The sequence below is a fragment of the Spea bombifrons genome, chromosome 5 (assembly GCF_027358695.1).
Source record: "Spea bombifrons isolate aSpeBom1 chromosome 5, aSpeBom1.2.pri, whole genome shotgun sequence".
Lineage (NCBI taxonomy): Eukaryota > Metazoa > Chordata > Amphibia > Anura > Pelobatidae > Spea > Spea bombifrons.
Window position 1 is genome coordinate 43,238,902 of NC_071091.1, and position 21,192 is coordinate 43,260,093.

At 42.1% G+C, this 21,192-nt stretch overlaps 1 protein-coding gene across 1 annotated transcript in view; it reads left to right on the forward strand.

Annotated features, from left to right (window-relative positions):
• ADCY1 (adenylate cyclase 1) overlaps positions 1-20,240 on the forward strand; it is an 854,652-nt gene extending 834,412 nt beyond the window's left edge. The window contains exon 21 of the mRNA XM_053467783.1: positions 19,641-20,240. Coding sequence (XP_053323758.1) covers positions 19,641-19,940 — 300 coding nt within the window. The 3' untranslated portion in view covers positions 19,941-20,240. The remainder of the gene's footprint in view (positions 1-19,640) is intronic.
• Positions 20,241-21,192: the final 952 nt, after the last annotated feature.

A 21,192-nucleotide genomic window follows, 5' to 3' on the forward strand; every position in this document is an offset into this window, starting at 1 on the left:
GTATACCGAAGATCTCTAAAGTTTCAGACAAAAATTTCCAGTCCACTCGGTCGAAAGCTTTTTCTGCATCTAATGCGAGAAAAGCTGTATATGTTGGTCTTTTATTTACTATATCCATTTTAGAATAAATTTTGATATCTATGTTTATTAATGAGTGTTGTGGTCATGGCCTGTTTTATGCAAAATTTTGCTAATATTTAAATACTCAATTTAGACAAAACACATCTAACAATACAACAATAAATTTGATTCAGGAATACAGTTAAATTATGTAAAGACGAATACCAACAGATGTTATGATATATAATGATATACTTTATTAATACCTCTAGCTGTAAAAACAATATATCGAAAAAAGGTTACCATAACAAAGTTACAGACAGTCAACAATTATATTCTAATAACATTGTAATAACATGTACTTAACTTCAGAGAGTATCAGCATATCAAATGACTCCTTTGGTGTTCAGTTTCCAAAATGGCTCTAGATATCAGGATCATATAGAAGACTTTAAAGGATTCTTTCAGTAGTTGTTTTCTAATTCTTAGTTACAATACTAGGCACTAAACTAGTCCTAGCTTCTTGGCGCTTAACTAGCCCAAGATGGAAGAGCAGCTTTCTATTTCATACTTTTCTCTGGCAAACTTTCACAGCTCCCTTAGCTTCTGCCATGCTGCTTCCTTCCTGTCCTTCCAGGCTCCTCTCCTCCTCCCCCTTCTTCCTGGAGTTTCTGATATCCCATTGTTCTTGGTATAGCCCACATGGCTTTTCATGTAGGTAGCCATTATCTATGGTCTTAGATAAACAATAGATGTACACAATAGTACACTCTCTAGTGCTACCTGGGGGTAGAGGTAATGCACTTCTTAAACAATAGAAGTATAAACAATAGAACTAATTGATGTTGTAATATATGCCACAGTTAGGGGAGTGGTTTATCCAAAGGGAGATACAGATGTTGCGTTTGTGACTTGAATCACTAATAATGGACGACGCAATCCATGTCCACAACATTCCACCTCTTGATTCACATCATATAGCAAGGATACATAAATGTATCTCTCCAGAAAATAATCCCCCCACTATGGCACTCATTTCACAGATATGTACATACAAACATATAAAAAACATAACAGTTATAATAACTCTAAATGTTATTCCCAAAAAATTGTCCAACTGAATCTTTCTCTCGTGTGACACTCCTCTTGATCTTGATCCTGTCAAGACAGCAATTCCAATAAAATCCCTGGAAGTGGAACTTCATGCTCCCTGCTGCGTGAAGTGTCTTATCCTCAATAGAATCTCTTAAAAAGGACACCAATCTGCTAGAGAGAAAATAAGACACGGTGAAGCTTATCATTGCACTACAAATCATGCACAACAGTACATTTGCTGACTTCCTGACTAAAGCCTAGTAACCTCCATTAATATCATCTTCCTATAATAGCATTATCCCTCGGTCATCCTTATACTACCAGGGCTGATTTGGATATCCAAACGGATTTCTAATCCAATTCAGTTCCCGGGGTTCTGAAAACAATACAAACCCCTTCCACAAACAAACATCAATGTTTCATTTCTTTACATCAACCCCTCATGTTTCATACTCTGACATCCTCTTCAACCCAAATTCCCACACTATAATATTTTGTAGTCAGTACTTTACTAAAGAATAATGGTTGCAAACCCATTCCCACTCTCTATCACTACTGGGGACAGTACTCGAATGAGCTCTCCTAAAAACTCTTTGCACCACTCTACCATCCTAGTAGCTTTAGGTGATAGGCAAGGGACCACTATATGCTTAGTGGTAATTGGATAATACAAAAATCCATATATGCATAAGTTCATCTCTTTTGGTTCTTCCTTGAATTCTTTAACAGTGTCTTCTTGCTGGGTCCACTACAAGTCACAACTCTTCTGGCAATTCAATCCACCTCTAGGTCTCCACAGCTGAACTGCCTAAATCTGCCAATCTTTTTCTTTAGGGCTACTTTGTGCAGCCACCCTCTTCAGCCATTCTCTTTCTCCGAGTAAATTCACATGTTCTGTGAGCCGTTTTTTAACAGGTTTGCAGCTGCAGGAGTACGGAATTACAATGTACTCTGTGACTGGCAATCTTGCTCGATGTTTCTTCTTTGTATCTTCATAATCCGCCACTGTTAATTGTTCTTGCATTATGCTCAAATATACTCAGTCCACTGTGTGTTGATGCACTACCTGTATGTATACAATTTCTTCTTCCAGGCAGAGCCAACTTGTTTGTTCACCACTGGTGCAATGAGAATTAAAAAGAGAGCATTCGCTTATTCAATCCCAGCCTGCCACGTGTCTGCCTGTTTACATATCTGCATTGACTTAGTCTGAACCGCAGCACTCGCTGATGGTGCTGCTGCATCCACATCCAGATCGTCAGCATTCAACCCAGAGTCATCTGACTTTTAAAACAGGCAAGACAAATGTTTTAATAGAGCTGTCAGCTGGTCGAATATCTACCTCTTTTCTGTCCTCCAGGCTGTCGGTTCTGCACATGGCAAACCGGCATGGCTGAGGAAGAAACATTTACAGGTTTTACATGTTCCCTTAAGTGGTTTTTACTAGGGACGCACGAAAACAAACACCCCTCACTAATAGTTTCCCTACTGTCCCGTTTCAAATGATTAACCCCTGACTTCTGACTTGCAAATTTGTAAAGAGTTAAAACACCTGCAGGGACTTCAATTGTCAAAGAGCTGTCCTGCAACACCTCTTTAGTTCCTGTCCCTCTTATCCATACCCCATTCTGTTTCCTTGCCTTATCCCTCCCCCCAGCAACCTTTTGGCACCAATCTCTAGTGGATACTGTTGCCACATTTACCACTGGAAGCACACCATCTTCTAATAATGGGGAGGTCATGGCCCTGTTAACCGTCCTGCCATCTTTATCATTAGGTAGGGGTGGCTCTTCTAAATTTACATTGGTATGTATGTTTAAATGTGGATAAGTCTTTGTCAGTGAACCGCTAATACTACAAGGGTTGTAAGCAACTTTGTGTACCTGCCTAAGCCTTCTCACTACCGATTTCCACTTTTTAAACCTCTCTGCGGTAGGAATACCATTTATCTCTTCTCTGGGTACACCATTCTATAATAAGTCATGACACATTTGCCTTCTAGTCATCCTACTCGGATTCCCATCCGACTTTTGCGTCGAAAACTACACTCTAGCCTTTTCTGCTGTATAAACACTCTTAGTCTCTTTGGTTTCCATGTTTAACTCTTCTATCTCAGCCAATAGGGTGGTTACATGGTGTATTTTTCTATTGTTTCTCATTCCATAGATAGCAGGGGAACTTTTAGATCTGGCGGTGCAGTCTTTAGAAGCTTTGACCGCATGCTAGCTGTAAAATCCTCCATATCAGGGCCTTCCCAATTACCCTTGTTCAATCCTGCAACACAACCCTTACATGATTTATGGCATCTTTAATTGTTACCCATGGGGTCGATGGCTCAATATCTGAGTGTGATGGATAAACTTGTAATAAAGCATGGCGAACCATGTCTACCAATGAAAAGTTCCCCCTAATCTCTCTCACCCTCCGTAATGCCTGCATGAGCTGCAGATTCAGTGTCAGCTGCCCCATTCTTATGGCTTCTCTTGCACTCAACAGCACACCGTCAGCTCCTCCATCCCACATGCATAGTAACCACTCGCCCACATTTTCACCCACTTGTTATGTGTCTTAGACAGCTCCATGAGCTCCATATGTGTGTAACTCTTTACCACTTCCTTCATCTCATCACGTGCACCATTTCTCCAACCATGCTCCCTATTTTGGACGAAGTGTATTCTCCTTTTCTGCTGTTGTATAATGATAGGACAAGCCTGTCGCCGGTCCAGTTCATTATCATCTTCAGAAAAGGACACATACGCATCATCGGATGACCGGAGAGTCTCTGCAGGATCCCATGTGGGATCTGCAACCATTGCTCGCACCTTACTTACAGGCTCTAGTTTTCTACATCTCTGCAACCTCCTGCACTTGATCTTGCTTACCATTAACTTAGTACATTTCTCTTCTAGAGCAGCCACATGGCATGCATTACTACGCATACATTCTTTGGTCATAACTAAAGAATCCTTGACTTCCTGCAACTCTTTCTTTAATGCTTAATTTCTCTGCACCTCGCAGCTAAGGGCCTGCACAACTATCCAGCCTGTGGTGGCAGCGGCTTTCCGCTCTTTCTTGGAGTAAACTCTTAGATCTAAACATAACGCCTGCGCACCAAGTTTAGTACCAGCATCAGGATAGACTGGAGCTGCATATTTTATCAGTTCCTCAGCAATGGCTTTCCAACTACTAAATTCTGCCCATACAGGAATTGTTCCATATTTTGATCTTTCTTGCCCTGCTACAGCTGCTTTCTGTTTGAGTGTTGTGAACATCTTTACACACTATTACAAGTGAGTTCTCTGCACTAGACTCTGTACTGTAATATAGGGGTTATGCACTAGAATTTAAACACACAAACACATGGGGAAAGAAAAAATGTCGGTGCGTTAAGCTAGTCACAGGCTCAAATACAAATGTATAATACGAGGCCTACCAAACAGGTGTAAGCATGCTGCAAGAAACAGTGTATTGGCTGTACAATGTATACAAAAAACAAAAACTGTCTGCGCTTCTTACCCTAATAAAGTTGGCAACAAATATATAAACATAATATAAATGAGAGGTTTTGGTTATATGAATTGGCCAAAGCATAATTAAGCTCACCCGCCACGTCAAGGCACACTCTCAATAGGGTGAGAACCTACTCTCACCTCCTACGTAGTGGACACACAAAGCAGTTTATACTGCTACCAAAACCTTATTAATGTTTTGGGGGAGGTGCAATTAAACCTCCTCCCTATTAACCCCTGGACAGCAAGCTGCAACCAGACTGATGAGGAGCCAACAACCTCAAATATGTGCAAACAGGGAAAAGAAAAAATGTCGGTGCGCTAAGCTAGTCACAGGCTCAAATACAAATGTATAATACGAGGCCTACCAAACAGGTGTAAGCATGCTGCAAGAAACAGTGTATTGGCTGTACAATGTATACAAAAAAAAAAAAAACTGTCTGCGCTTCTTACCCTAATAAAGTTGGCAACAAATATATAAACATAATATAAATGAGAGGTTTTGGTTATATGAATTAATATTAATAATATTAATAAATATGAGTTAATAGGGAGGAGGTTTAATTGCACCTCCCCCAACACATTAATAAGGTTTTGGTAGCAGTATAAACTGCTTTGTGTGTCCACTAAGTAGGAGGTGAGAGTAGGTTCTCACCCTATTGAGAGTGTGCCTTGACGTGGCGGGTGAGCTTAATTATGCTTTGGCCAATTCATATAACCAAAACCTCTCATTTATATTATGTTTATATATTTGTTGCCAACTTTATTAGGGTAAGAAGCGCAGACAGTTTTTGTTTTTTGTACACAAACACATGTCTTTAGAGCACTAGAGTGTAAACATACAAATCTGTAACTTTATGCGATAAATGCAGAGTAAATACACGATATTCTCATTAATAATCTTTACTGTATCCTGCCGACTACGCCAATTGTTGTGGTCGTGGCCTGTTTTATGCAAAATTATGCTAATATTTAAATACACAATTTAGACAAAACACATCTAACAATACAACAATACATTTGATTCAGGAATACAGTTAAATTATGTGAAGACGAATACCAACAGATGTTATGATATATAATGATATACTTTATTAATACCTCTAGCGGTAAAAACAATATATCGAAAAAGGTAACCATAACAAAGTTACAGACAGTCAACAATTATATTCTAATAACATTGTAATAACATATGTACTTAACTTCAGAGAGTATCAGCATATCAAATGACTCCTTTGGTGTTTAGTTTCCAAAATGGCTCTAGATACCAGGATCATATAGAAGACTTTAAAATATTCTTTCAGTAGTTGTTTTCTAATTCTTAGTTACAATACTAGGCACTAAACTAGACCTAGCTTCTTGGCGCTTAACTAGCCCAAGATGGAAGAGCAGCTTTCTATTTCATACTTTTCTCTGGCAAACTTCCACAGCTCCCTTAGCTTCTGCCATGCTGCTTCCTTCCTGTCCTTCCAGTCTCCTCTCCTCCTCCCCCTTCTTCCTGGAGTTCCTGATATCCCATTGTTCTTGGTATAGCCCACATGGCTTTTCATGTAGGTAGCCATTATCTATGGTCTTAGATAAACAATAGATGTACACATCACTCACTCTCTAGTGCTACCTGGTGGTAGAGGTAATGCACTTCTTAAACAATAGAAGTATCAACAACTAATTGATATTGTAATATATGCCACAGTTAGGGGAGTGGTTTATCCAAAGGGAGATACAGATGTTGCGTCTGTGACGTGAATCACTAATAATGGACGACGCAATCCATGTCCACAACAATGAGATAGGTCTATAATTTGATACGTTACTTGGGTCTTTATTGGGTTTCAATATTGCTAATAGCATTTTGGGGGGAAAATCTGAACCGTCTGTGATTTCTCTAAAAGACTTAAGTAATAATGGTATGATTATCTCTTTAAATGATAGGTAAAATGTCGTCGTATACCCGTCAGGTCCTGGAGCTTTTTTCCTTTCTAGTTTTTCTATAGCTATTTTAATTTCATCCTTAGATATTGGGGCTATTAATGCTTCAAAATCTTGTTCTTTTAACTTCGGTAGGTTGAGAGATTGCAAGTATCTTCTGATTTCAATTTGTGATTTTGGAGGGCCTTCTAGATTATATAATGCTTTATAGTAATTCTCGAAACATTTAGCAATTTGTGTAGGATTTAAATAGGTTTAATTTCCGACTATAATCTTTTTTTATCGTATTCTTTTTCCTTTCATATTTTAATTTATTAGTTAAATATTTGCCTACTCGATTGCTACCGTAATACCATCTTTGTTTCATTTTTAAGAGTCCCCTCTCCACTCTCTCTTCCAGTCTTGCGTTGATTTCTGTTCTTATTTTATTACGTTCTAGTGTATTTGTTATAGTAAGATTATCTTTATTCAATCTTTCTTTTTTAGCTAAATCAATATATAAATCAGCTAAGCTTTGGCCCAATTTCCTCTTAATGTTAGAAGCTATTTTTATTAGGCATCCTCTCATATAACATTTGAACGCATTCCATAATGTAAAATTTTTTACCTCCCCATTGTTATTTATTTCAATAAACATATTAGCTTGTTTCTTCTAATCAGTTCCTCTAATATTTCTGTGTTGTTTAACACTGAATCATCTAATCTCCATCTCCAGTGTGATCTATAATTTTGATTATTCTTAAATTTAATGAAAATAGGTGCGTGATCTGACCAGGTGATTTGCCCTATATTTGCACTTATTATCGATTTCAAATTATCCGGTTCTGTTAGTATATAGTCAATTCTGGAGTAGGATCTATGTGGCTGTGAAAAAAAGCTAAAGTCTATTTCATTAGGGTGTAAGATTCTCCAGGTGTCGTACAATAAGTTATTTTCCATAAAGGTACGTATATTTCTTGCTTCTGTTTTTATGTGAGGATCTAATATTGATGTTATAGATATTTTTTAATCCTTTTTCGGATCTACAATACAGTTAAAATCGCCCCCCATATATAATATTCCTTTTTTTGTTTGTTGTACTCTAGTAAAGAGATTTTTCACGAACTTAGAAGGGTTCTTATTGGGTGCGTATATATTCACCAATGTGTATAGTATATCGTTAATTTTACAAATTAATATTTGTGATCTACCTTGTTTGTCATCTTCATGATATATTAATTCAAATTTAACTTTATTAGTGATTATAATTGCAGTTCCTCTTTTTTATTATTCCCTTCTAAATTTGAGTAATATATTTCTGGGTATAATCTATATTTCCACAATTTTTGGGGATTTGTTATCCAATGTGTTTCCTGAATCATTGCGATATCAACTTTTTCCTGCAACAGCAAATTAAATAAATGATTCCTTTTTTGAGGGGAATTTAATCCTTGAGGCTTATATCAGAGAAGTATCCATAATTCTCTTTTCTTATAGATTTTTGGAGATACCTTACTGTTCATTCCTTTTATATTACTAAAAACATTCATATCATTCATTCTACATATAAACACATAAATTCCAATTTTAAGAATCTCTTTCTCAAAGTTCATCCTGTTTAAATACAGGGATTGCCTGGCGAGGGGGTATGATACATATTGTCTACAGTATTCTATTTAATAATCCCGCTCCTGTCTCTCCATCCATGTCCTGCTACCCCGGAATCTCTGTCAGAGGCACCCTTCTTTTTCCCTTTCTTGCTGAATATTACGTATTCCTACTGACTAAGCCAAAATGTTTTGCCCAATCAATGAGGATACGTAATGACAGCACAACACACAGCAATTTGATCAAGCAAAACTTTAATAACTCTTACTTATATGTATGTATATTTATGTGTGTAAAAAGAGTTAAGCAATCAATCAATATCACGGCAACAGTGTCAAATGTCAATACAGTAATACATCACCGAGCCAAGTAGTTATTACTCCTCTAGCTGATTAACTCGCAACTCAGCAGGGACTGGGACATCTCTCAGAAAAGTCTTTTCGAAGACCCACTTGTCTCGGATGCAAGGATACCTGGATCCGTCCTGATGCTCACAGAGTCTGAATGGAATGGAGGGGGCCTTGACAGGGATCTTCAGAGTCATGTTTTTGCTGGGTTATACACTCACTCAGGGGCGTACCTAGAGTATTTGGCACCCAGGGCGGATCCTGTAAGTGGCACCCCCACACACACACTTTAAAACTGCATAGCTTCTACCGTTATATACCGGCGCAGACACTGAAGGTGGTACAGCATTACTGTTATCATTATATACTGAGGCAGACATTGACGGTGGTACAGCATAACACTTATCACTATATACTGAGACAGAAATTGACGGTGGTACAGCATAACACCTACCACTGTATACTGAGGCAGACAATGACGGTGGTACAGCATAACACCTATCACTATATACTGAGGCACACATTGACGGTGGTACAGCGTAATCTCTATCACTATACATTGAGCCAGACATTGACAATAGTGCAGCATAACCCCAATCACTTTATACTAAGCCAAACATTGATGTGGTAGTAGGGATGCACCAAAATGAATTCTGGACTGAAACCGAAAATGTAGCATTTACCTAGCCGCAACTGAAAATGACCCCCCCACACACACACACTATAAAAAAATCTAACACTTTTATTTAAAGTAAGTAACACACCAAAATAGGACAAAACAATTAAATTATATATATATATATATATATACCGTATTGGCTCGGATATAGGCCGCCCCCGTATATAGGCCGCACCCTAAAAGTTTGGTGCTTTTTTAAAGAAAAAGTTTTTTTTCTTTAAAAAAGCACCAAAAAAAACATGCTGCCACTCTGTCCCCCCCCGAGATATGCTGCCACTGTCCTCCCTCCCCGAGATACGCTGCCGCTGTCCTCCCTCCCCGCGATACGCTGCCGCTGTCCTCCCTCCCCGAGATACGCTGCCGCTGTCCTCCCTCCCCGCGATACGCTGCCGCTGTCCTCCCTCCCCGAGTTACGCTGCCGCTGTCCTCCCTCCCCGAGTTACGCTGCCGCTGTCCTCCCTCCCCGCGATACGCTGCCGCTGTCCTCCCTCCCCGAGATACGCTGCCGCTGTCCTCCCTCCCCGACATACGCTGCCGCTGTCCTCCCTCCCCGACATACGCTGCCGCTGTCCTCCTCTGCCCCCCCTCCTCGACTTACCGGAGCAGACTCCCGGGTGTCTTGCGGGGCCGGCGAGGGACATCTACGCAATACGCGTATGCAACTTCCGGTACCGGAAGTTGCATGCGCGTATTGCGTAGATGTCTCCCGCCGGCCCCGCAAGACACCCGGGAGTCTGCTCCGGTAAGTCGGGGGTGGGCAGAGGTAAAACGCTTAGATAACCTCCCGTGCCGGCACCCCCCCCCCCCCGTGGGAAGTGCTGGCAGGGGAGGCTGTCTGAGCGTATCGGGGAGTAGGATACGGGTCCCCTGCACCGCTGCGGGGGATCTGTATCTTAACCCCGCTGCCTGCCCGGCGCCCGGACTGCATGTCCCGGGCGTCGGGCGCTAGACACCGAATATAGGCCGCACCCCCACTTTAAAAACTTAAAGTGGGGGAAAAAAGTGCGGCCTATATTCGAGCCAATACGGTATATATATATATATATATATATATATATATATATATATAATTGTTAACAGCAATCACATTCAGGCATTCCCAGATTTCAGGAGGCACTCGCAGACTTGGCATGATAGGAGTATGATTGCCCTATCTACCCCTTCTCACTATCTACCCCCTATCCCCCATCTCACTCCCTTCTCCCTATCTACCTCCTTATAACTACCTCCTTATAACTATCTACCCTCTCCCTCTTTGAAGTTCACTTACCTTTCAGGAGTCCTGCGGTGGGGGTGCAAGGCCTCTGTCTCCCAGCTCTGCCACTGTATGGAACAGTATAGAGTGATGGGAGTTATGATGTACTTTAGAGCATAATTATATAATGAAAAATACATTGGAAATGGTACAGCATAACACCCATCACTCTCACACACATACCAATCCAAACATTTACCAATCCAAACATTTACCAATCCATACATTTACCAATCCACACATTTACCAATCCACACATTTACCAATCCACACACTTACCAATCCACACACATATACCAATCCACACACATATACCAATCCACACACATATACCAATCCACGCACATATACCAATCCACGCACATACCAGTCCACACACATACCAATCCACACACATACCAATCCACACATATACCAATCCACACACATACCAATCCACACACACACCAATCCACACACATACCAATCAACACATATACTAATCCACACATGGTGGGCGCGGCTTCAGTGACAACAAACCCCGGCGCACAGCAGCTGTTGCCGCGCGGATCGCAAGGGAGCGGTATCGGAGGTCTTTAACAGACCTCCGGCTCTCTTGAGTGATTTTAAGCCGGGTTCAAGGGAGATCCTTGAACGGGCTTAAAATCACTCAAGGGAGCCGGAGGTCTGTTAAAGACCTCCGGATACCGCTCCCTTGCGAGCCTGCTCCTCCAGCGACGGACATTACTGTCCGTCTCTGGAGGGGTGCCGGGTGCCGGCAAGTTGGCACCCCCCTGATCAGCGGTGCCCGGTGCGGACTGCCCCCCCCCCGCTAGGTACGCTACTGCACTCACTGGCCACTTTATTAGGTACACCTTGCTAGTACCTGGTTGGACCCCCTTTTGCCTTCAGAACTGCCTCCATTCTTCATGACATACTTTCTACAAGGGGCTAGACATACTCAGAGATCTGGGCCCATATGGACTGTAATGCATTTTAATTATATGACTCCTGAGCCAGGTCATGACAGGGTTAATTAGCTAAGTATATAACTTGTAACTTAGGCATCAGACATCAACATGTACAGATCGCTGTGCCGAATAGATAAGGAAACTCACAATGACATAAGAACAGCATGGCGAACGACCTCTGTTTAAAGTGCCTGTCCAGCACCATAAGTTAGAGGGCCAGCCACTTAGAGATAACACCATGACGTAAAGACACTCACCCCTTGAAGATTCTGGAAAGTCCCCACGACGGCTATAAAAACCCACTGCCACCACCACAAACTTTGAAACCTCACCTCCGGCGTTTACAAGAACATACACGCAGTGACGTCCACAGGGGGGCCCCTTTGTTGGTCTGCTAATTATTAAGAATAATAAAAAAACAAAGACAGACAACCGAATGATTTTGAAAGGCCACAGCTTTATATAACCTCCTTTGTAACCTCCAAGCTTAACGCCCCAACCGCCCGTTTACAAATCTTCACACCATGGAGGTTACCCCACATGACAACCATATGACTTAACCAACTGTTCCACGTCACGCGGGAACTCACATGAACTCGTTTGAATGCCAACCACGAGCCGTAAACCGCAATAGTACGTGGTGTGAGCACATCGGCCCCCTCATTCCCTTGAGACCCTGCCCGTGGGATGGCCTTAACCCCAGCTGAAGCCATCGCCAACCTCCTACAAAAACCCCTGCCCATCGGGATAATGCGACATGCAAAATTGTACTTTCCTAACAACAACTGGAGTTGTTTTCAAGTAGCTTTCTTAGCAGAACGAAAATGACTAACCCAAAGACGTAAATCCACAACTTTATCCATAGGCAGCTGGAACGTCATGGACACAGAGTCAATCTCTATTCCCAAAAACTTCAAACTAGTAACCGGGCCCTCCGTTTTGTAGGGCGCCAAGGGCATCCCAAAATGCTGCATGACGCTCTGTAATGTAGCCAGAACCATAGCACAGACTTGGGAACACCAGACTCCTCCCTAACCACCCAATCAAGAAAACAACTAAAACAGGAAATTGAACATCCATAGGCAAACACATGTGGACAAAATATTCACCGCCCCACAAACAACCCAACAGGTGAAAGAAATCCGGATGAACCGGCAGTAGCCGGAAAGCCGATTCCACGTCTCTTTTAACCAACAAAGCCTCTTTACCGTAATGCCGTACCCAATGCAAAGCAGAATCAAACGAGGTGTAAGAGACCCTACATAATTCCTTTTCGATGCCGTCATTCACCGACACACCTTTTGGAAAGGATAGGTGATGAATCAACCGGAATTTACCCGGTTCCTTCATGGGCACAACACCCAAAGGAGAAACCCTAAGGTTGACCAGAGGAGGACTAGGAAAAGGACCTGCCATGCGACCCAACGCAACCTCTTTAGCCAACTTCTCCCTAACCACCTCTGGGTATGACAACGCAGATTTCAAATTTTTTGTAACACTGATTGCCCCTCCATCCTGAAACGGTATGTAAAATCCCACAGAAAACCCTGATTCGAGCAGTGCTGCAGCCACCCTATCAGGATATCTAGATAACCATGTATACAAAAAACAAAAACTGTCTGCGCTTCTTACCCTAATAAAGTTGGCAACAAATATATAAACATAATATAAATGAGAGGTTTTGGTTATATGAATTGGCCAAAGCATATTTAAGCTCACCCGCCACGTCAAGGCACACTCTCAATAGAGTGAGAACCTACTCCCACCTCCTACATAGTGGGCACACAAAGCAGTTTATACTGTTACCAAAACCTTATTAATGTGTTGGGGGAGGTGCAATTAAACCTCCTCCCTATTAACCCCTGGACAGCAAGCTGCAACCAGACTGATGAGGAGCCAACAACCTCAAATAGCGCACCGACACTTTTTCTTTTCCCTATCTAGATAACCATGGCAGCATCTCACTTACTCTCACCGGAGTCGTCCCCTTTTGCCCCAGCACCGGACCCTTTACCTCCCTTTGCCTTTTTAAAACATTTCGACAATGGGTGGGAACCTGAGCACTCAGAACATTCATGCTTACATCTGCAGCTGGTACACTTACACTGTCCCTCATTAAACTGCCAGCAATAGCAGTCTTTGAAACCTGCCGACGCGGAATTGCTGGCTCCGCCGGCAGGGCCTAAAAAGGGCTGCCGCACAGGAGCCGTAACCTTGAGCCACAATGCAATGTCCTTATGATCCCATCTAATTGACGAACGCACCGCCTTTCCCTGACAAAACTGTTCACCATACCTGAGCCAAGCCAGGCTGCCATAGACCCTGTGCGCCTCCCCAATGCTATCCATATAACAAAACAGTTGGGAGTGGTCAGAAGCTTTCTCCCCAATAACGCTCGCCAGAACGGCAAACACCTGCAAACAAACCTGAAAAGTTCTAGATATCAGGCGATACCTGCGCTTTTCCTCATCCTCTTTCTTCTTGTTGTCAGCCGTAGACAACCTATCCATGTTAAAATGCTTCAACGGCGATACAGTAAATATATCCGCATATTCCCCCATCCAAATTTTATCTTTTACCTCCTGTTTTAAGTGAGCCCCCAAAGGACCTTCAAAATATACGTATACTTCCCCCTTAGCCATATCAGACAAACGTGGCTGATCCGCCCCTTCAGCTACCTTCTCACCACCAGAAACAGGTAAGGCGCCCTTAGCGGAACGCACACCAGAACAATCCTTCCCCCCTACCTCAGTACCCAAAGAAGCACTATTTGAAGCAGATACCCCACCGCCAGATGTGGCCCCACTCTCCCATACAGCAGTCAGCTTTGCATGCGCAGCCCCAGAAGTAGCAGCAGCAGGGAACTTCTGAAGCAATGAAGTGAAAGCATGTCAGGATTGGGCTGGGAGCGTAAGAGCAGAGGATAGTCCAAAGCGGTATCAGTAAACAAGCAATAGGTCAAGGGCAGGCGGCGACCAGAATAAACGGTAGTCCAGGCAAGGGCCTGCACCTGACGACTACTCCGGACTGAGCCTCACTGGGACCCGAGTTCTTCGTGCCCTGGGAGCCCTCTGCTGCACCGTCACCGATGTCTGCGCCGTACTGGCCTCCTGCTGTGACTATCCACCGGTCAGCTGCTCCAGTTGCTCCTCCAGCCACGAAGTCCCGAGCTGCATAGCCGACTCCTGGACATCAGCACCTCCAACTCGGACATGCCAGCAAAAAAGGTAGGGAAAAATCTCCTGCCAAAATCTTTGCAAAAATCAAAAATCTCCTGTACTGCCTCTCCCTTGTGTCCATGCACGACAAGGCAGAGTTACTACTTAAAGGGGCATTAACCCCACGCCCCCCTAAGCCCTGACCTATCCAAAATGATCATGCACCCCAACATGATTCAACAACCAACAACATGATCCTGATCATGCGGCCCCTCCTCTGAATTCTATCTGTCCGGGGCCCACTTTAATGAATATGTGTAAACAATTTGTGAAAGAGTGAAAGAATAAATGATTGTGTGAACGAAAGTGAATTAGTGAGTGACTGTAAAAGTGTTTCAGTGAATCATAGGTGTATAATTGATCTGTCAAAAAGGCAAAGATGGTATAAGCAGGGTGTTTAAGCATTGGGACAAAGATGGCACAGGTAGCGTGTTTATGGGACAAAGATGGCATATGCTCGGCTGTTTGGGGACAATGTTGACTCATTCTGGGCTGTTTGGGGAAAAAGAAGGCACGTCCCTATGTGTGTGTGATTTGGGTGCTGGTCAGGTTCTATGTGGGCAGTGTGGATGCCAGTGCTGGCTTTGGGGTGTGCAACCTGTGGTTTAGGGGGTTTTATCTATACCTTTTAATGCTGAGTTTTTACGTGAATTCCAATTGATCTATACCTGCAAAGCTGAGTTTTTGTGTTATTCTGTAGATCCATATCTGCTATGCTATGTTTCCATACATTATATATGTTTACCTGCAAATACAGGATTTGTATGTCTTATTCAGTTCATCAATACCTGGAGTGCTGATTCCAAGTGTTGTTTATTTGATCTATACCTTGCTATGCTATGCTCGGCTGTTTGGGGGCAATGTTGACTCATTCTGGGCTGTTTGGGGAAAAAGAAGGCACGTTCTATGTGTGTGTGATTTGGGTGCTGGTCAGGTTCTATGTGGGCAGTGTGGATGCCAGTGCTGGCTTTGGAGTGTGCAACCTGTGGTCTAAGCCTGTAATTTAGGGGGTTTTATCTATACCTTTTAATGCTGAGTTTACATGTGATTTCCAGTTGATCTATACCTGCAATGCTGGGTTTGTGTGTTCTGTTGCTTTATACCTGCAATACTATGTTTCCATACATTATTTATGTATACCTGCAAATACAGGGTTTTTATATCTTATTCAGTTGCACGTGCTGTTTATTTGATCTATACCTGAACTACAGGGAGTAAGTAAAAGAGAGGTGTGGTTTAGTGAATGAGGGGACAAAGGGACTCTCACAGTCTTCCACTGATCTGCAGTCAGTGTGGCAATTTTTTTTTTTTTGGTATGGTAGCAGAGGGAGTGATTGCATGCTAGGGAGCGTGGAGCCGGGCCTAAGAAAATGCTTGGGTAGGGTCCAATTTTTTCACTATAAAATATATTGGCAACAGGGTCTAATATTTATATATATATATATATATATATATATATATATATTGGCAGCAGGGGCAAATATTTATCTAATATTTATATATACTGGCAGTAGAATATAATATATATATCTAATATTAGCAGCAGGGTATAATGTAGCCCACCTACTTTGGTCCCTGTGCCCCCCCTAAATATGAAAGCTGGAGACGCCACTGCATACACGGGCAGCCCATGACAGGGGTAGCCTCGACTCTCAGGCTATGTCATCCCCAATTAACCCCCCAATAAAACACAGACACCAAATGTGGGATGAAAAGAGGCCACAGCCGATTTCTTAAGGACCAACCGGCGCCGAACCGTAAACATCACCTTATGGGAGGGCATCCCATGATGCCCCTCCCACACCCGAAGTTCCAGCAACACGCCCAGCCAGGAACCTCCCACCGACACTTTAACACCAGTGGCAATAACCACATAGCACCCCCCGGCAACCTGGCAAGCTACCGCCCCCCGGCTGTGACAAAATCCTAAAACAAAACAAAGAAAATATTAGTAGACAAGGTCACATAATAACATGAAACATCACAAAATAAAAGGAGGGAGGGTGGGACAAACACACCGGGTAAGTTGGCACAACAAAAAGCCCAGAACCCCCTTATTCCCCAACCTTATATAACCCCTTCACTTCCTCCCCCTCCCCACTGAACTTTCTTTGACCAATTATCTGAATTTGATGGGGAGCATACCTCCTGGAGTTCCTGGACTGAACGATTAGAACAGTACTTCTGTAAAAATGCCATTCCCCTTGAAAGGCAAGTAGCTGTATTTCTGATAACAGTGGGTGCTAAAGCACATTACACTAGAAAGAGACCTTCTGTTTCCTAAGAAATCTCAAGAAAAACACTGATGGAGCTCCTATAACTATCAGAGAATCGCTTCCAGCCTAAACCAGCAATCAGGGGAAGGCTATGAAGACATGTCTTTTTGCATACGCACGTATGACCATCAGAGGGCAAGGTTTGTCCTCTGAGGGTTTATAAAGGATGAGGTGACTAGGCACCAATTGGAGCTTTTGGCACAGAAAAGTCCGATGTCACTTCCTGTTTGGTGGAATCCGGCAGCCATCTTGAGTGTGGCTAGACCGTAGCCTATAAGTATAGGAGCCTGCAGTTCTTGGTCTCACCATACAGACGACTGTAAAGACCCAGAGCGCCCAAAGATTGTGTTCAGGAGTTTCGGTGCAGTAGCGGAGTTGGACAGCACTTTCCCGGTACACATACCAGCGCCCTGACATAGCAGCGGATGATGACAGAACTTGTAGATATCCGGCAGGCACCCTGGAACAGGCATGAGACATAGCACTGGAATCATGTGCAGGATGCTGTAGGCTGGAAGTAGGGAAACTAAGCAGAGTATATAGCAGAAACATAACAAGCAAGGGACAGGGAGACCAAGCAAGAACCATAACCAGACAAGATACAGGGCACATCAGGGAACAAGACAAGGAATACTCAAGATCTGACATGAACAGGACAGGACACCCCTCTACCGGGGGTTACAGGACAGGACACCCCTCTACCGGGGTTACAGGAAAAGACACCCCTCTACCGGAGGTTATAGGAGAGGACACCCCTCTACTGGGGGTTCAAGACAGGACACCCCTCTACCTCTATACAGGACAGGACAACAAAGCACAGAGCGGACAAGACTGGCCAGGCAACACATGAATACACAGAAACCACAGGACCAAACAGGACTAGCCTAGGACTACAAGATAACTGTTGGAGATTCCGTCACATCTTATGGCCATAGTATGCTTAGCCCACCACTACGCCAAAGTACTCCAACGCTTAACGCTACAGCGTGCATACGGAAGTACTAATAAACTGAACATTGAATCTACACACAAAACCAAGAAGGATATACCTTTAGACTGCTGACAGACAAACAGAACACATGGATGGGGCACACCTTATAAAGGAAAGAGAGCTGAGGCAAAGAGCAAGACTGGAATCAAGGGATGGAAGATCAGAAAAGAGCATACGGAAATCCAGGAATGGATTAAAGCAAAACAGAGAAACTGAAGCAAGACACATATGCAGCTCCGCGGTCAAAATGGCTGCCACGATTCAGACGACGCACATGCGTCTGATGATTCTGCTGTACGGAATAAGGAGATCTCGAGTTCCACACAGCCCCTTCTTAAAGAAGACAGGCTTTTGATTAGGAACACTATTTAAACCCCCTGTGGACATTCCAACAGTGCCTGTGATATTGCCTAGTGCATTTTGGCTAGCGTGAGTTTGTACCTGTTTAACCCGTTGTTGAACCCAGCCTTTTCTTGACCAGAATTTACCCTGTTTAACCGTTGCTGAACATGGCTTGTCTTGACCACGATTTACCTGTTTAACCATTGCTGAACCTGGCTTGTCTTGACTACGATTCATCTGTGAAACCCGTAGCTGAACCCTGCTCCTCCTGGCATCCAGGTACCTGCTTTTGGATCTACCTAGTGCATCAGATCCCCTCGGTGTGACATATATAGCTTTGAAGAAAGATTTGACAGAGAGGATATGATAGAAACATTTAATACGATAAAGGAGAAGAGTATATTTAAAAGAAGAAAAACGACCACAACAAGAGGACGTAATTTCAATCTATCGGGAAATATTACTTTACTGAGAGGGTAGTAGATTCATGGAATAGCCTTCCGACAGAAGTGTTAGAAGTTAATTCAGTGAACACGTTTAAGCATGTATGGGATAGGCACAAAGCTATTCTAGATATAAAATGTTTTAAGAAATGGGACAGACTAGATGGTTCTTATCTGCCGACACATTCTACGTTTGTGTTAAACAGCCATTAACATGATAAAGTGCTGTATGGTTGATACCACCGGCTCTGGTCAGGGCTCACAAACAATTCCTTGTGCTAAATTATTCCGGGTTGGCACCTTTATAGTGCTTACTTTTATAGCCTAGCATGAGCTCCTCCTTCTCATGAGCCACTCAAGACTTTAGGACCAAAATATAAAGAACTCCAACCTGTATTCTATATTTTAATGCATTTATTATATGCAGTAAAGCAATCTTTTTACCTATTCTTACTGACAGGGCAGTTATTGAATATGCACTTATCTCCATGATAATGAGGATTTTTATCTAGTCTCAAATAACCTAAACCCTGTGTCTGTATCACACTACTGTTTCATACTCCAAAAAGCAGACGTTTTGTGACTGCTAACTACCAGCACATTTCTTGAATGTGCGTATATATGTAAATACCACTCATATTACCTAGTCTTCAAAATATAATTCCTGCATTATGTATATATTGATGCCTTTCCCATGCTCAGTCATGTAGCCCTTTCATCAATGCTTAAATCCATGGTGATTTCTTTCATGTCTCTTTGTGCTTAACTGGTCCCTTTAAAATAAGAATAATGGCCTATTTCTTGGATGATCATCATGGACCTGCCATCCATTAGAGCCACAATCATACCACAATGGCAAATAATCCTGTTTAAAGTTAACAGATTCACATGCATTTATTTATTTTATACAGTCTTGATGTTGTGAATATAATATAATTCTATTTTATTTTATTCTTAAGGTAACTGAGGATGTTCATCGAATACTGAAGAGGTGCAATTATGAATTTGTTTGTCGTGGCAAAGTTAGTGTCAAAGGAAAAGGAGAAATGTTAACATATTTTCTTGAAGGAAAAGTTGATGGAATAAACTCACAAACCCGATCTTTAAATTTGGAAAGAAAAATGTATCCATATGGAAGACTAAACATTCAAACTAAATTGGGAAGTAGTTGTCCATCGGTAGCCAGCTTAACTTTCAAAACCCATGAAATCCCAACAATGCATAATCTTGCATCTGTGCCAGCATGTAAAGCGGTATAATACACAATATAACAAAATCTATGTGTGCATTGTTGTTTATTGCCTGTTCTTTGGGAATCCTTCATAGTATGATTTATGAGACACAAAAACAAAATTCACTCAAAGAAACATTTGGCATTTGTATTAGCATTTTTATTTCATTGTAGACAATGAGGGAAAATAGAGCATTGAGTCACCCCTGGGAGTTTCTGTGTGTCTTTCCCACCACAAAGCCTGACATATTGGAGCCAGAAGAGTTGTGCAGTGTCATTGGCTCACTGGCCTAAAATAGACAGTAACCTCTGATAATGTTACATAGTTACATAGTTATATAGGCTGAAAAAAGACATGGGTCCATCAAGTTCAGCCTTTCCTATATGGGTTAATTTATTGCTGTTGATCCAAAAGAAGGCAAAAAAACCCTCAGTTTGGCTCTTTCCAATTTTGCACTAACCAGGGAAAAAATTCCTTCTTGACCCCCAAATGGCAGTCAGATTTCTCCTTGGATCAATAAGCTGTGTCCCCATAATTAAAGATTATATTCCCAAATATTATGTTTTTCCAAGTATCCATCCAGTTGCTGTTTAAACGTCTGTACAGACTCAGATAAAACTACCTCTCCAGGCAGAGAATTCTACATCGTTATTGTCCTTACTGTAGAATACCCTCTCTTTAGACTAAATCTCCTTTCTTCCAGTCTAAACTCATGACCACGTGTCCTGTGCATAGTCCTGTTTATGAACAGATTTCCACACAATGGTTTGTATTGCATTTCAGAAGAAAAATAAAATCATGAAAGAAAGCTAACAGTATTATTCCGCAGTAAAAACTGGGGAGAAATACATTTTCTGAATTAAAAAAGTGACAAAGTATAACAAAATTAGATAATCCAATTCAGTTAAAGCATGTCATAATGGCATTATACATAACTTAGTGTTACATGTTCTTACACAAATATGCAGACAGCAATATATAGTTTGTCAAGCAAAATGGCCAACTCATTTATTCTTATTAACACATTCTATTGGCTAAACTAAACCAAACGGTGAAACCGTGTGAGCTATAGTTTCATTAGTTTTTGAGTGTATTTAGTCAGTTTCTGTGTCTATATGAGCTTGTTTCTATGATAAGGACTGGCTTTGGAATTTCACCACTTGTGAAAAAAACCAGTCAATAAGTTACAAATGCTGTTTGCTAGTTGGAGATTTGTCAAGGTAAGACACCTTGCTGTAAACATTCCTGAAATTTACACTTAGCCTAAACCAATAGGCAG